General features: G+C 42.5%; 1 protein-coding gene and 1 long non-coding RNA gene across 4 annotated transcripts; one reads left to right on the plus strand and one right to left on the minus strand.

The window, feature by feature from the left end:
* Window positions 1-430: 430 nt before the first annotated feature.
* On the plus strand, window positions 431-15,831 carry KLHL8 (kelch like family member 8). Of its 3 annotated transcripts, none has more exons than XM_009980482.2 (9): window positions 431-1,534; window positions 4,804-5,352; window positions 7,912-8,098; window positions 8,780-8,923; window positions 10,117-10,228; window positions 12,312-12,480; window positions 13,052-13,211; window positions 14,092-14,293; window positions 14,713-15,831. In XM_009980482.2, exons 1-9 carry the CDS (start codon window positions 1,325-1,327, stop codon window positions 14,834-14,836), a joined length of 1,857 nt encoding a protein of 618 aa, XP_009978784.1. In that variant the 5' UTR covers window positions 431-1,324; the 3' UTR covers window positions 14,837-15,831. The 3 variants fall into 3 exon arrangements, with proteins under 3 accessions (XP_009978784.1, XP_009978785.1, XP_009978786.1); XM_009980483.2 differs by having other exon boundaries at window positions 5,032-5,352; XM_009980484.2 differs by lacking the exon at window positions 4,804-5,352.
* Window positions 5,215-12,363, minus strand: LOC147528690 (uncharacterized). The gene is made up of 3 exons (XR_015222152.1): window positions 12,197-12,363; window positions 7,581-7,756; window positions 5,215-5,250 (listed from the first exon to the last, which is right to left on the minus strand). It is a non-coding gene; the product is annotated as an uncharacterized LOC147528690 (long non-coding RNA).
* Window positions 15,832-15,847: the final 16 nt, after the last annotated feature.

Below are 15,847 nucleotides of genomic sequence, written 5' to 3' on the forward strand. Positions count from 1 at the left end.
CCAGAAAACATGGAAACCAAAGCCAGGCAGTGTCTGAGAGGAACACAGTACTAAATATGCTTTCCAGAGACTTTTGTTTTTAAACCTTACAAATCTATTTGCTTCCCTTGCCAAAATCTAACAGAATTCTTGCTTGTAAGCAGAATCAGTAACTCCATGCTTTCATCGTTTTTTCTCATGGACTTCATAATATTCCACAAAGCACGTGGATGCACAGCCGAAATCTGAACCGAGTTGGCTTTTAAACACACAGAACTGAAACTTAAAACATGCTAATGAACTGGAAAAAGATTTATTCTTCCCCTACAGCTTAACTTCTTTTTTTCAAATAAAAAGGTGGACTTCAAGCTTAACCTAACTGAAGCTCACGTTAGCAGGAAGAGTAAAATATTTGAGTGACAGAAGCTGAAAAAGCCTTCTTCCCGTTGTCTGTGGTATCCCTGATTTGTCTTTCAGCCTTGGGAAAGTTGTGATGTCAGTATAGCTAAGATTCCTTTAGTCTGAGCTGTGTAAATCTTAGACACCTTAAATATCTTCAGCTAAGCTGGGTAAACAGTCTAAAATAAAAGCTAGCAAGCAGGAGCAAACTTGTGTGTAAATATCAATGCTTTAAATATCAATTTGTTGGCTTAATAAGGTTGCTACGTAAAAGGAAGTAATTTTCATTCCAAGATTTTTCTATTAAGTGTGAATTCTTGTTCTCTAGTTCTGTAGAAGCTTTTTTACCTTTTGCTTACGTTTGTACAAATGCACAAAACACTTAAGGATTGCTTTAGCTTTTGAAGAGACCTAGGAAAGCTGAGTAATAAGTTGTACAAAATACCTGTTGGGGTCAGATCAGTAGTAGTCTGTCTGTGGCAGCGGTGAGGAGAGATGCTGTTTAGAGACTAAAGAAGCACAGCTGTCTGTGGGCCATGTCTCTTCTGTTCCTCTGGCACCCGCAGCAGTGAGATCAAGAATGTTGGAAGATACATCCTTGCCTTTCCTTTTTCATGTCCTTTGCAGGAAACACGGGCAGCAAGTTCACAAACAATAGCTGTTCCTAAAGGTACCTGCATGAGATTCTTGACTCTGGGTCTTTTTTTCCCCCCATCTCCTCCCACCTTTCCTAAGTACAATTATAAGTAGTATTTGTAATATGTAATCAAAGTATTAGGTACTAGCAGTACCTAATGTCTCATCTGCTTTTTTTGTGTTTGTTTTGTTTTTTTAACCAGGAAGATGAACAAAACTTAACTGCATTTTAGGACTTGACTCCTGTTGGGCTGGATTTTGTCTTGGCAGGAGTTTTTGAAGATTTGCACAGTGAAGGAAGAAACAGCCAATGGCTTCAGAATCCATGGTCCCAGAGCAGGCAAAACAACATCTGATAAAGGGAAAAAGGCGGCAGCAGCAGCAGCAGCAAACTAGGTCTTCCAACAGTGACGGTGAAGATGACGTCTTTGTATTTGAAGCAAATGAGGCGTGGAAGGATTTTCACAGCTCTCTTCTTCACTTCTTTGAAGCTGGCGAGCTCTGCGATATTACACTGAAGGTGATGCTGTTACAGATCCGTTGCATTTCACAGGCTGAAGAATAAGCTGCGAATAAGTGTCCTGGAGGTGGCTGTGAATTTGGGCAGGGATAGGGAAGCCATAGAATACTTGTTGAATCTGAGGCATCTCCAGATACGCTCGTGTTTTTTTTTTTCCCTTGTTGAGAAAGTTTACAACTGAAATGTAAACACTTAAGAGATTGACAGTCCGAGAGAGGAAGTACGTGACTTTGATCTCACTCAACTTGCCTTCTAAGCAAGTTCCCACAGTTGATCAGTATATTGCTGTGCAATTTCAGCTCCTTGTAGCCTCTTTGTTCTCACACGCTTTCATTCCCAATTTTATCTCTAGTTTTGCATTCTGTGTTGCTCTGCTAGATCTTTCCGGCAAGCAGGATTTCTGAAACAAATCTAAATTCCAGCATTCTCAAAGAAAACCAAAGAAAACCAAACCAAACCAAAACGAAAACCAGACAGTTATGTTCTACAGCTGATGACAGAGTAAAGGAGGAGGAGGAAACCATTTTATGATTCTTGCATAACATTGCTTTAATGTGTTCTTTGCAACTCAACTGTATATTACTTATATCCTGATCACAATAATTTTTTATCTAGCATCTGTAACAGTGGTTACCAGCACTTACAAATATTAAGTATTGCTGAGCTAGACATCTTCGTAGTGCAATGTAGTTATTTAAGAAAAAGAGACAAAGCATAGCTCCTATACGAAGAACAAATGACAGATGCCTTTAGGAGAAATTGTTTGCCTGCCACTTCTACTATTAGGTATTAACAGGGAAAACCCTTGACAGATGTGTGTCCCTGGTGCCCCCTTGGTAGGCATCTCATCTTTCTAAAATGGTTGGGATACAATGGAAATCTCGGAGAGGAAGAGGGTTTCTTTCCCTTCCACCCCAGTGGATAACAGCAGTAGAACAAGCAAGAATATTTTTCTGTTCTGCTTCACAGCAGATGTTAAATTGGCTGTCACCAGGCATTGAGCAGGCACTAGATGCAGCAGCAAGTAGGTCTGTGGGCTCGTAACGCTTGAATTAATGCTCACAGGACACTGAATGACAATACTGAAGCTGCTCCAGACAGCACAAGAGTGACAAAACAGAATTTGCCTGAGCGCTCATCGTCAGGTCTTTTTACATCTGCCATTTTAAAAGGCGTTTTGGGGAAGAAGGTTCATGTCAGAACTCTTAACAACCCTTCTCTTTCCTTTTCTTGGCTTCCTCCTTGCCTTTCTCCCTTTCTACCCACCTTTGCAAAAAAAGCAGAAAGTCTTATTTTGTAAACAAAGTTAAACGTATACTCCTGCTAAGGAAACTTGGCTTGGAAAATACACTTTACTGTGGCTGCAGTTTAACTTTCCCTGAGTTAGGCCTGTATTAATGTTCATTTGTATTATCTGTGTGGAGCTGCTTCGGTAATTTCAGAATATTAGCTTGCGTGATTTGGCTTCCAGTCCTTAAGTAGAGAGTATAATCTATGGAGGTTAGAGCCACCTACGTACATCTTACCATAAAGCTTCCCAAATCAGTGATTTTCAAGTAACTGGTAACTAGATCTTGAACTAGGGTTTTCTGGAGGGCTTGATTTTTCTTTCTGTAGTGCCCAGGCGTTACGTCTTTACTGAACTTTCTGCTTTTGTGCGTGATTTCTGATAGCGAGCAATTCTGGCATTGCTGGTGTCAGACCCATTATTGATTTAACTGCTGGCTCTTAAAACATGATAGTTAACAACTGGAGGGGAACTCTGATTTTGACATACCAAGTGCATGCTAGGTATTTAAAATTAAGCAGATTTGGGTAAAATAGTGAAGCCACTTAGTTCAAAAGAAAGATCTAATTAGAGACTGGGATGATGTGTGGAATAAACATCTGTGAAGGTGAGAATGGCCTAGGAGCTTTCCCTAGTACAGCAGACCAGCTGGTAGCATCTTTTTGTGTCAGTACTATAATTAGTTGAAGTGATGAACCCTGGGAGCACACAGGGAGATTCTCTCTGCTCCAAAGAGTTAAAAATCTGGAATTTCACATACTGCACTGCTACTGTCATATGAACAGCTCCCTGTTAGAAGGCAGAGAGTGGCAGACACATGCCATCTGCTTTTCTCCTGTTGGTTTGTTTTTTTGTTCATTTGGTAGGTCTGTGAATTATTCCTTCTGGAGTGATATAATTAGCTCACCATCCATCTTTTCCTCTCTTTTAATCTGCATACTCTTTCATGTATGTTTGCTTTCTGTACTCAATTTACTGCTCATCAGGCAGGTTACACTTTGCTGATAATACACGCTATTAAAAAGGGTGGAGCAATTGTGTATTGAATCAGAGCTAAAAAACCCTCCAAATTGCCCTTTATAATTTAATATCCTTTTTTAAAAAATTGCAAGACAGCTCACTAACACCTTCATCTGAAAACGAACATGTGATTCGAGTCTGTCAGGGAAACTGGTTGCTTAGCTCAGCCATGCCTTTACGTTAGTGCAGACTGCAGCGTGACAAAGGCTGTAAGAAAGCACTCCTCTAAAATAAATAGTGGATTGTTCGTTTACCTTCAATATTTACATTCTTCTTTAATGTAACTGAATTCTAGAATTTTGAAATTGAAAAGCTTACTTTGCGCTTTCTGATCAGAATTTTGAAAAAAACCTCGCCTGTATGAGGAATATGCTCTCCTGTGGCTAAACAGCATCTAAAAATCTTGAAGTGATTGGTAACTTTTAGTAATCCCTGTAACAGCTGTTATTACTGCAGTTTTACATGAATTTGCTTCTATAAACAGCATTATCAATTCCTCAATGGTAGTAAAAGTCTAGAGGTTTAAATTAAGTAGTCTAAAAACATCACTTTACAATTTTTTTTCTCCCCCTTGAAGTCTCTGAATACACATAAACCAAACAAGCTCCTGTCAGTCTCCTCCTGTCTCCAAGATGCATCTAGGAGGCTCCTAAGGATGTTTCATGTCAAAATAGGACACGACTCTTAAAGAAAAGCGAGTTCGGTGCATCAGTGCTATTGCTTCCTCGTGTTACGGCCTCGCCCTACTCTGGCAGCCAAGTTACAACTCAGATCTGCTTGGGATCCATGGATGTAATGTCAGAAGTACAGGACAAATGGAGTTAATTGGTTTGAACAAGATACAGTAGCTCAGCATATGTTGAGTTCATAAGTCTTATTTCAGCTTAATTGTCAGTCCTTCTGTAGCTGACACTGATATTCCACTAAAATATTGTTTTTTTTCCTGTTCTTTTTTTCTTAGGTTGGTTCAAAGCTTATCTCCTGCCATAAACTGGTGCTAGCTTGTGTTATACCTTACTTCAGAGCCATGTTTCTTTCGGAAATGGCTGAAGCCAAGCAGACGTTGATTGAGATCAGGGACTTTGATGGCGATGCAATAGAAGACCTGGTGAAGTTTGTGTATTCCTCCCGGCTTACTCTGACGGTGGATAATGTCCAGCCTCTCTTGTACGCTGCTTGCATTCTTCAGGTGGAACTGGTAGCAAAGGCGTGCTGTGAATACATGAAGCTGCACTTCCATCCCTCCAACTGCCTGGCGGTCAGGGCGTTTGCAGAGAGCCACAACCGCATTGACTTGATGGACATGGCTGACCAGTATGCCTGTGAACATTTCACCGAAGTGGTGGAGTGTGAAGACTTTGTAAGCGTGTCACCGCAGCACCTCCATAAACTCCTGTCCTCCAGTGACCTGAACATTGAAAATGAAAAGCAAGTTTACAGCGCTGCTATCAAGTGGCTGCTAGCCAATCCTCAGCATCATGCCACGTGGCTGGATGAAATACTTGCACAGGTAGGGCAGACTGCCTGTCCTGTCACTGGTTTAGATGTGTAATCAACTGTTTGTACTTAGGTAGATCTCGAGATGAAAAATGTTCTTAGCAGTTGGTGCCTCACCTGGTATTCACAGTTGTGAGCCGACAGTGGGAGCAGGTTAGATCTCCTGAAAATCAGGAAGAAGTCGTGTTCTCTGGTTTCCGTAGGGAGAAGAGTACTCACTTTATGTTTATGGCTGGGGAGTGGGGAGCCAACAAAAAGCTACATCTGTGTTAGAGCAGAAACTTCTCAGATTTACACAAAGTGGAGAACACAAAGCCATTGCTTTACTTGGTCTAATACTACTACAGCCTGAAACGCTTGCCTCCCTTGCTGGTAAGTATTTGTACTTAGAACAAAGGTGTTGAGGTTTTTTACATGGCTAGGGAAGTAAAACTGTAACGGAGATGTATCACATCAAGTTGTGCTACTTCCAGAATGTTCCATATATTTAATTAACAAAAGACTAAGATGAGTTAGCCCTACGAGCAGGCTAGGAGGTATGGGCTAGACCCTTTAATGCTCACTAGACCAGCACTGCTGGTTACCTGCAGGATCCGAAAGGAGTTTGCAGTTTAGTCGTCTAGACTTGATGAGAGTCTGCTGCTTCCGAAAGAAACACATTCATGCATCAGAAGGTCACTCAGCTGAACTTTTTAAACACCCTTTGGGGCTCCTCCTGTCAAAGTGTTAGATGCTTCAGTTATTGAAGCTCCGTATGTGCTGGTTATGAGAGTTTAAAATACAATATTTGAGAAGGGTATGGAGAACCTGTGCTGGGGAGGAAGGGGGTACATGCCATGCGCTGCAAAATGCCCTATGTATCTTAGCAGGTAGGATCAACAGTGCTGTTTCAGTTGTAATGAACACGCGCTTGAATATTTTGCATTTAGAAGAATCATTAATATTGGTGCCATGTGAGTAACGAGACAGCCACTAACACATTGCTGTCACTGTCTTCATGCATCATTTTTCACATTTCTTAGAAAAAAACCCACAACTGTTTATTAACTACCTTCCAAAAACCTTCAGTTTCGCCTAGACTAGTATGAGGGTTTTGGTACAAAAATACTTCTTTAGAACAGTATAATTAAATTTACAGGCAACATCATTTGAGATTTAAAAAAAAAAAAAGCTTGATTTTTATTGCCCAGTTGTGCTAGCAGATGAGATTAACAACTTTATTCTGTTTGTGGAAATCAGAGTCTAGAATGAAGCAGTGAAAAAGTAAACCCCTTCCTGTAAACATGGGTATGTGGAGCCATCAGTTGATTTGGCCATTATTGCTAGCAGAAACATGACTGGGCTTCTTGACTTGTTATCCACATCATAATCAGCATTACAGGTTTCCCTGTTACAGTGAGGTTCCAAATTTGTCAGTGTTGAGTTCTCACTGGAGCACTAACCTCGTGAGTCTATTAGCAGGGCTATGGCGGTGCTTTTAATCATCCTAAAATAAGCCATACCAAAGTAAAGGCAGAAGTGGGGCTGAAAGCAAGTGGGTAGGGAAGAGCTGGAAGAGACACTTGCTCACTTGAAGACAGGGACACTTGTCAGCCCTATTAACAGCAGCATCCTGCTGCTCTGAGGAGCACTGGAGCTACTGAACGACTTCTTCACTCTTGCTGCTGATACAACTGGGAGCTGCTTGACAGCATTGACTCCAACCTTAGGAAGTCAGATGGTGGTTTACTTCAGTTCCCCCCCTGCTAACACCTGTCCCACCTTTGCACCTGATTGTATTTCATATTCCTCACTGTTTCTCTCACAGGACAAAGGAAAGGTTTGCTGAAATAAGTGACTGTGGGTGGAGGACATTTCAAGGCAGTCTTGGAGAGGCCGACCTTACTTCAGATCTGCCCTGTCACTGGGAGTTGCTCTGGGCAGTGACCACCTGTAGCATCACTCAGAAAGAGCCTCCCATTTCTCAGCCTGGTCACCAGCTCTTCTAGGGAACCACAGGAAGAATTTGGGGAAGGAAACAATTAGGTCTCAACCTTTTTTTTTTTATAATCCTGTAGTCTGACGATTCCACAGAATAGAAAGGCGTTACTGCACTAGCAGTACCTCCTTAACAGACACTTAGTTCATGCTGACAGTGTTTCCTTTTTGACTTGCCACTCAAAGATGACGAACCCTTCTAGCAAACTCCCTCTCACGCTGGCATAGCAACGAGCTGAAAATTCTTACCTTCAGCAGACTAACCTGACACGGGTTATCCTGGTAAAGTCACGGATGGTGCCTGCCTCACACCAGGAAGGCGCAGTTGCAGCACGGGCAGCGGCACTTCTGGGCCAAAGGACAGTTCTCCACTGCTGCTTAAATCCAAACAGTTGTAGCAAATGTTTGTCAGTAAAAAGAACTGTTCATATAGCGTTATTCTGGAAAAAAAAAAAAAGTGAAAGTCGCTGTTTTTGGTGAGGAGCGTGGGGCTGGCAGCTGGCTCAGCCGCTGCCGTCTGTTACGCGTGTGTCTCTGTGAATGGGGAGGCTCAGTCAGCTCAGCCCGTCACCTCAACTGTGTTCATTTCTGTCAGGTGCGACTGCCTCTCTTGCCCATTTGTTTCCTTATGGGTGTTGTGGCAAAGGAAGAGATTGTCAAGCAGAATCTAAAATGTAGGGATTTGCTGGATGAAGCAAGGAACTACCACCTTCACCTGAGCAGCAGGGCAGTGCCAGACTTTGAGTACTCCATTCGCACAACACCAAGGAAGCAGACTGCTGGTAATTAAATGTCTGTCTGATTATCCAGTAGGGAGTGGTATGGAGAAAAGGTGGCGCATCTGCGTAGGGTTGGATAGCTTGGTCTAAATGTTTGTTAATGACTTAACACAAAATTGGGAAAGCCGTTGTGTACCTCTCTTGTAATTAGGTAATGTGCTGCATATTCCTAGCAGAACTTTAGCAGTCATTTTCTTTCTTTAAAGCATTATGTATTTATCCTGATCAGCTCTGTCTGTATTAAAGCCAGAACTGTTAAGTGTGTTATGACCAGGCAGTACACTCAAAGCTAGACCAAAACCAGTGGACACTTATCTGTTGGTGGGAGAAGGTTGAGCTAACTTTTAAAATATTCGGCTAACCTACACCAAAAGTGAGCGATGAATATTAGACTGCAAATCCTAATTTTTATATTGTTATATTTAACAAACAATCTGCTTCTCCCTCTGAGCAAAATCACAAAAAGCATGTTTAAAATGTGCATTGGTTTTGCAAGAGCACGGATAGTTAATTGCCATAGCAGCATGTCAAGCAAATGGCATCCAGCATCCAATTACGCAGGGCAATGACCTTGAGGTGAAATATGACTTATCCCGTAAGACACAATTTCCAGTTCACTCTGCTATGCAACTGTATCCCTCCACTTCCTGCCAGTTTTCTGGAAACCTGTTTTGTCTTCTTCAGGCGTGCTGTTCTGTGTTGGTGGTAGAGGTGGATCGGGTGACCCATTCCGCAGCATTGAATGTTACTCTATCCGTAAGAACAACTGGTTCTTCGGCCCCGAGATGAACAGCAGGAGAAGGCACGTGGGCGTGATCTCTGTGGGAGGTCAGTAACCCTGTCCAAGCAGTTCGAGACAAAAGGCACTTGTTTGCTCCTTTTGCTGTAATCAGTACTTCTACTAAATAAATGTCTTGCAATTGCTTCACTGTTAGATATTCTTCAGTGTAGTAAAACTTCTTCCCCGTGCAGGGTTTTTGATCCCGAAACAGTATGAGAACAGGCTTACTGAAAAGACATTACTGCAAACCGAGTTTGGCTTGTCCAGCCTGGAGAAGAGAAGACTCTCGGGAGACCTTATTGGGGCCTTTCAGTTCTTAAAGGGGGCTTTTAAGAAAGACAGGGACAAACTTTTTAGTAGTGCCTGTTGCAAGGGGTAACAGTTTTTAAAAAGAGGAGAGATTCAGACTAGATATAAGGAAGACATTTTTTACGATGAGAGTGGTGAAACACTGGAACAGGTTGCCCGGAGGGGTGGTAGACGCCGCATTCTGGAAGCATTCAAGGTCAGGTTGGACAGGGCTCTGAGCTACTGATCTAGTTGAAGACATCCCTGCTCATTGCAGGGAGGTTGGACTAGATGACCTTTAAAGGTCCCTTCCAACCCAAACCATTCTATGATTCTATGAACTGTATACAGCCTCCTGCCTTAATAAGTGATTTATTTTTTTTAAAATCCATTTATAAAGAAATGGCCTTACACAGCAGAATCACCCAGAATTTGCTAGTACTCCTACTAGCTTCCTCCATACTTAAATCCGTACAGGCGAGTCACTAAGACCGTAACTCTTCCAAGAGCTTTATTTTTGGGTCTCCATCTTCTGAAACTAGGTCCATGCCGTCCAGAGCAGCTTACCACTTCTGATGCAACTTTTCCTTGTACACAGTAGCCCCTGTGTTGCTGCAGCAGAACAGAGATCTTTTTTTTCCCCATAGAAAATCTGAAGAGACTGATAAAAACGTCCAAAACTGATCTGACCTGCAGTATTCAAGTTATGGGGAAAATTCTTTGTCTACATATCTGAAGCTTTGTATAAAAGTCCACGTTAGAACAGATCCTTGGTTGAGTACAGCATATAAAAACAGGAAGTCCATACTTAATAAAACCCTGATACCGAAAACACTGAAACCTTTAACCTTTGTGTGAGCTTTTTGTCTCCACGTAGGCAGGGATGTTACATAAATGAAAACTGAAATGTTGCCAGGCACTCTCTGTACTGAGAGATGTGTGTGTGTTTCAGGTAAAGTCTACGCAGTAGGTGGACATGATGGAAATGAACACTTAGGAAGCATGGAAGTGTTTGATCCTCTCACAAACAAGTGGATGATGAAGGCATCCATGAACACCAAGCGGTATGTGCCCTGTGATCCATATTTAAGTGCTGGTCTGTGATACATTATTTCTTGCTGATGCTGAGAAACATCATGTCTGCGCTGCCTTTATTTGGGTTTCCAAACTGTGCTATTTTTAGGATTTTTTTTCCTATTCTGGGGCTTTATGCTGTCACACACCTTTATTTACTAGCTGTAAAGCAAACACAAATCTGCATCGCGTACTGGCATACATCACATTTGCACAAACACAAAGTTGTGTGTAATATACTATATTGCAGTTCAAAACTCCCCCCTCTCGGTGGGGAGAGGCCCTGGCTGGTAACATAGTTTATGTTTATCCTTTGGCTTTCTTTTGTGGCTCTATTATCCTTTTATTTTTTTTCTTGGGGGGAGGGGGCTGGCTTCTGGAGCAGAGAGCTCTTCTACTCCAGCTGTGCTTACACGCTGATATCTAGGGCCCTTATGCTATGCCTGATAGAGAACCTGAAGCTGATTAACTGGTTCTGTGAGTTTTTTCTCTTTTTGAGCATGAGCAAGATAACTGGCAGCAGAACATGCACAGTGAAATGCCTCATGCCCAGAAACCCATAGCTGCCTATGTTTGTGCCACACACTAAAGTGCCGGAAGCACTAAAACACAGTGAAAGTCAGATTGAGGATTTTTCTTGCCTTTTGACATTTAAGATTCTTTTAAGGAGCTGCTGGACTCACAGAGCTGTAATTTTTTGTTTCTGCTGTCATTTAAATCAACCTCCTTAATTCTACATCTCATTACTTGTTTCTAAAAGCATCACGTACAAGTAGGAGTAAAATACTGAGCATGACTAAGTCCTAAAGCTATTTGTAGCTGTGACCTAATCAAAGTAGAAGACCCAGACTCCTAGAAGTGGCTTCTTGCCCCTCTTCCTCCCTCCTGCCACCAGCCCAGGGCATATTCTTGGCAAACATCAGCCCTAGATTTCTGTGACATTTCTTACTCCGTACCTTGGTAAGCAAAGGGGCTGCTGTGCCTTGGCTACGCTCCACTCCTCCCATTCACGGAGGTGGTGTTGGGACACTTAGTTTAGGAAAAACTGCCACCATTGATGGTGTCTGTGTTATCTGCTGAGACAATTTAAGATAAACCCAGGATATTGCCACATTGTTTGTTCTGGAGAAAGAGTGTGCCTCCCTTGCTCCTGCCTAGCTATCTGTGGACCTGCCTTCTGTGTAACGAGACAAGAATGTTCTCAGTGAAACGGTAAACCACCTGGCTTGGTGGTAAAGCAGAAACTTAACGCTTACATTCTAGACCATACTTTTTGTTTTGTAGCACTGATTGTATTCTCATAGTGGTAAACTCAGTAGAAAAAAACCTGACAACTATTTTAATACAGACTTAATAGAAAATAACAGAATGGAAGAAATTGCAATTAAATCTTGCTAGATTGGTCATCTAATATCCAGCACAGGTTTGCCTTTTAATATGTATTAGTATCACCTCTCAAAAAAACCATCCCCAAATTGCAGCAGCAGCTATACGAACAAAGTTAAAACCAGCAGGTTTTGGTTCTCTGTAGGATTAAAAAAAACAAGGCAGGAGGTGTGGAATTCAGTACCGAGATAGAGAACTCAAATAATTAAGGCAATCTCATAAGTCCGAGCATGTAAGTAGAGGACTTGGGCCTTAGGTGACATTCAATCAAAACAGTATTCCATGCCCCTTGCCTTTATTTATTTATTGTTTTTTTTTAATTTTTTAAACAAGAGCTTTGTCTTTTTGCAGTCTAAAAATATTCTAGCTGCAACAGTGCAGTTCGTGGATCACAAAATAACATAGAGGTGCCTAGGAAAGCTCAGGGGAAAAGGTGAAACTCTACAGCCCCTCTAATGAGAGGCTGCAAACGTACAGATGACTTTCAGGATAAAGCTGCAAGACTTGGCACAGGCCAGCCACTCTAACTGGTCCTTATTTATTCTAAACTTCACTTTTTAAATGTTCGTTACCTTTTCCTCATCGTTTCAAACAGACGTCAGTCAGGTAACGTTGCACTTGATGTGTCTTTCCCATTGCCTTTCCTTAAGGATTTGCACTGAGGTGTTGATCCCATGGTTTTCTTAGGAGAGGAATTGCTCTTGCCTCCCTTGGTGGCCCCATTTACGCAATAGGAGGTTTAGATGACAACACGTGCTTCGGTGATGTGGAGAGGTACGACATTGATTCCGATCGATGGAGTGCGGTCGCCCCAATGAACACTCCCAGGGGAGGCGTTGGCTCTGTAGCCCTTGTGGTAAGTGGCTGCTTCATGCCAGGTCGGGGCCAGCTGAGGAGCCAACCTGCTTTTCAGATCTGTTTTGACAAGGTAGAACGCAAGATGTTAAACAAAACGCAGCCGGTGGGTCTGAGCACCTCTGGCCATAGAAATCCTGTGAAACCACGCAGAAGGTGAGCATGTTTAGGATAATACCTCAAATTGAACTGTGCTTCCTGTTTGAACAGTATGTGAGGTACTGGGAGCAAGCTCCAGGACCCTTCTAACACCACCAGGCTAATGCCTCGTGTCTCGTTCAGAAGGCTCTGGTTTGTCAGGGTTACTATGTTTAAAGGTACTGAATGCCTCCTGTCGCCACGAATACTCCAAAATACCTGCAACACTACGTAACGTTTTCACTTCTTTAATTGGAAGATGGCGTTTACAAGTCGTTAGCTAATTAAGTCTGTTGTTGGAATTCTTAAATAAAAGTAAATAATTAGAACTGTATGGATACACCGTGTTTTCCCACAATTTTAACATTGCCTATGAACGCTGAGTAAATACACGTACGTTACAAATCATCTTTCTTTATGCAACTGTTTTCCAGAACCACGTTTATGCTGTGGGTGGCAATGACGGTGTAGCATCTCTTTCTAGTGTGGAGAAATACGACCCCCATTTGGATAAGTGGATGGAAGTGAAGGAGATGGGTCAGCGAAGAGCTGGCAATGGCGTCAGCGAGCTCCATGGCTGCTTGTATGTCGTTGGTGAGTAGGGATGTGGCACTTGGTAGTGCTGTTTGTGCCAAGTACTGGCATTTGGTAGAGGCTGATGTTGCTAGAAGAACTGGGGAACAGACAGAGCTGACCTGTACTTCATGTTCTTGGGCAGGAGAAGAAAGCAAGCACAACCACGGCACGCTTAAACAGCGGTATGCTGGCAAGGCAAGAAAAAGCAGTTCCGAACCCACATTTCAGGAGGGACACTGTGTCTATATAGTAACTTCTCACGGTGATTACACTTACTCCACAGCCTGTTGTCCTAGGTCTGCCTTGTTCTGCTCTACCTTGCATTTACTTGCTTTCCTGATGGACGGAGGTGCCAGGGAGGTACGCCATAGGGATAGTTGCACAACTCTGCCTTGGGTATTAGCAGAAGTGATTAAAAGAGTTTCAAGTAAAATGCTGGTCTGACAGCTGCCCCAGCAAGAGGAATGCACCACTGAAGTGTTGAGAATTTTTTTTCCTACTCGAGCATTCAGCAATGCTGTAATTTGAAAACACTGCAAGAGTGTGGTTTGCTTGAGCCAGAATAAGATTGGCATCATCCTTTTACTGGTCTTAGTTTATTTCTATTCCAAATTAGAAGCTGTCTCATTATAACTAAGTGTGAGATGAATTCAAGGAGAAAAATAGTAGAAATACTTCTTGCAACTTGAGTAGAAGAAAACTGTCACTCTTGGCCATGCTTGTGTGGTGACAGAAGGGAGAGCTGTTACATTAATTTTTAGAAGCCTGTAAAATTCATGGAAAGAAATAGAGCTGGACACTAGCCCACTGAATGCTGATAACAGCCTGATAATGCCAGTCCTGGACATCAGCAGCACTAGAAGTGGCTAGAAACTGAAAATGAGGTGATTCTTTGCAGGTGGCTTTGATGACAACTCTCCCCTGAGCTCGGTGGAGCGGTTTGACCCACGCAGTAACAAATGGGAATATGTGGCAGAGCTTACGACTCCGAGGGGTGGCGTTGGCATAGCGACATTGATGGGTAAAATTTTTGCAGTTGGAGGTCACAACGGCAACACGTACCTGAATACAGTGGAAGCATTTGATCCCATAGTGAACAGGTAATTTAAATTTTTTTATTTGGCATCATAAGACACAACATAATAGAAATAGCAGCAGGAGGCTTACCTGTTGTTTCCTAGTAATAATGGAGTAACACGCATCACTAATGATGCAGGAGTGCTGCTTATGCCATTAGGTCGTTCTTGTAAATATTTAAGCACCACCTCCTCCTCCTCCTCCTCTCCATCTCTTGGCCTCCTCCCTTCATTCAATAAGAATCCACATTCTTCTGGTTGTTTCAGTTGGATTTTGCACTAAATTTACTGAAGAAATAATAAGAAGAAACTAGCGGGATGTATTTTTGTGCAGAGTAAACAGGCTGTGTAACAGAATTTCAAACACAGAAAAGAAATACTTTCAAGTTGCTCAGAAAGGACAGGAACTTAGTTTTCCTTTTTTCCTCTGTCGTTTCCTGTAGGTGGGAACTGGTCGGCTCTGTGTCACACTGCAGGGCAGGGGCGGGCGTGGCCGTGTGCTCTTGTCTCAGCAGCCAGATCCGCGACGTGGGCCAAGGATCCAGCAATGTTGTTGACTGCATGTGAGCTCGGCTGCCTCCTCTGAATTCCAGAGGACTGGTAGTAGGGAGGCACTGCAGAGCTGTTAAACAGCGTGTTTTGTACGGTAGGCTAAGAAACAAAACCGACACGTTTTCCTTGTCAAAATGTTACCTTCTGCAACTGTAAAGCTTTTGGTGGCGTTCTATCAAGTCATCCAGAAAAGCCTGTGAAAACATGGAATAAGTGTGTGACTCACAGGAGAAAACCTGCCAAGAGGTACAATCATCCCATTTTTTAGAAACTCTTAATTTCAGACTCATCTGAGGCAGCTGTTGCAGGGACTCATCATTGAACTGTAAACCAGGCATAGGGCAAGGAGAGAGAGCAGCAGTCAGTACTTCTGAGCCTCACCCAGCAGCCCTGCTACACCTTTTGTGGAGGACTTGAGCGCCATTTAATATAATTTATTTTCAGGAATGTGGTCTTAAACATTTCCTAATTGTACAGGAGCTTTGTAACTCAAGGCATCTCAAGTTTTAGAAGGTAATGACATCCCTGTTGTGCACTAAGATAACTGGAGCAGAGAAGGTCACTGCCCACCTCCTAAGGGACTGCTGGCAGCAGTGGAAATTGCAGGGTACTCACTCTGAAACCTGTCTTTCAACGTACTTTCTCAAGCTAATACACTTACTAGAAAGCTGAAAATAATCTTGACTTGAGTTTAGCCATTGGAATACTGGAATTCTCAAGTCTCCAATAAAATTTGTAGTAAGTACACGCCCCCCTCAAAAGGCAAGTTTCTCTTTAGAGGCCATTCCTGAAGTAATCAGTGTAATTTGTCCTACTTTGAGATGACAGGTGTGTGAAAATAGAGGTTCAGTGGTGTCTGAATCACTGTTTTTATATGAAACACGTAATAAACATAGCAGTATTCTGTAAAGACCTTTAAATGCAACTCCAGGAGATGATGTGTCCAGTTTCAGTATCCAGTAGCAACTCTGTGGTAATTCTGGAGGCACTGGCTCTTTTAAGGTAGCTAAGCCAGGAAGATCCAGC

This window comes from Tauraco erythrolophus, chromosome 5 (genome assembly GCF_009769465.1).
Source record: "Tauraco erythrolophus isolate bTauEry1 chromosome 5, bTauEry1.pri, whole genome shotgun sequence".
Taxonomy (NCBI): Eukaryota; Metazoa; Chordata; class Aves; order Musophagiformes; family Musophagidae; genus Tauraco; species Tauraco erythrolophus.

Coding starts and splice junctions, on each gene's coding strand:
- KLHL8 (XM_009980482.2), top strand. CDS start 1,325: ATGGCTTCAGAATCCATGGTCCCAGAGCAGGCAAAACAACATCTGATA. Junction 8,099..8,779: donor ACCAAGGAAGCAGACTGCTG/GTAATTAAATGT, acceptor TGTCTTCTTCAG/GCGTGCTGTTCTGTGTTGGT. Junction 10,229..12,311: donor GCATCCATGAACACCAAGCG/GTATGTGCCCTG, acceptor TGGTTTTCTTAG/GAGAGGAATTGCTCTTGCCT.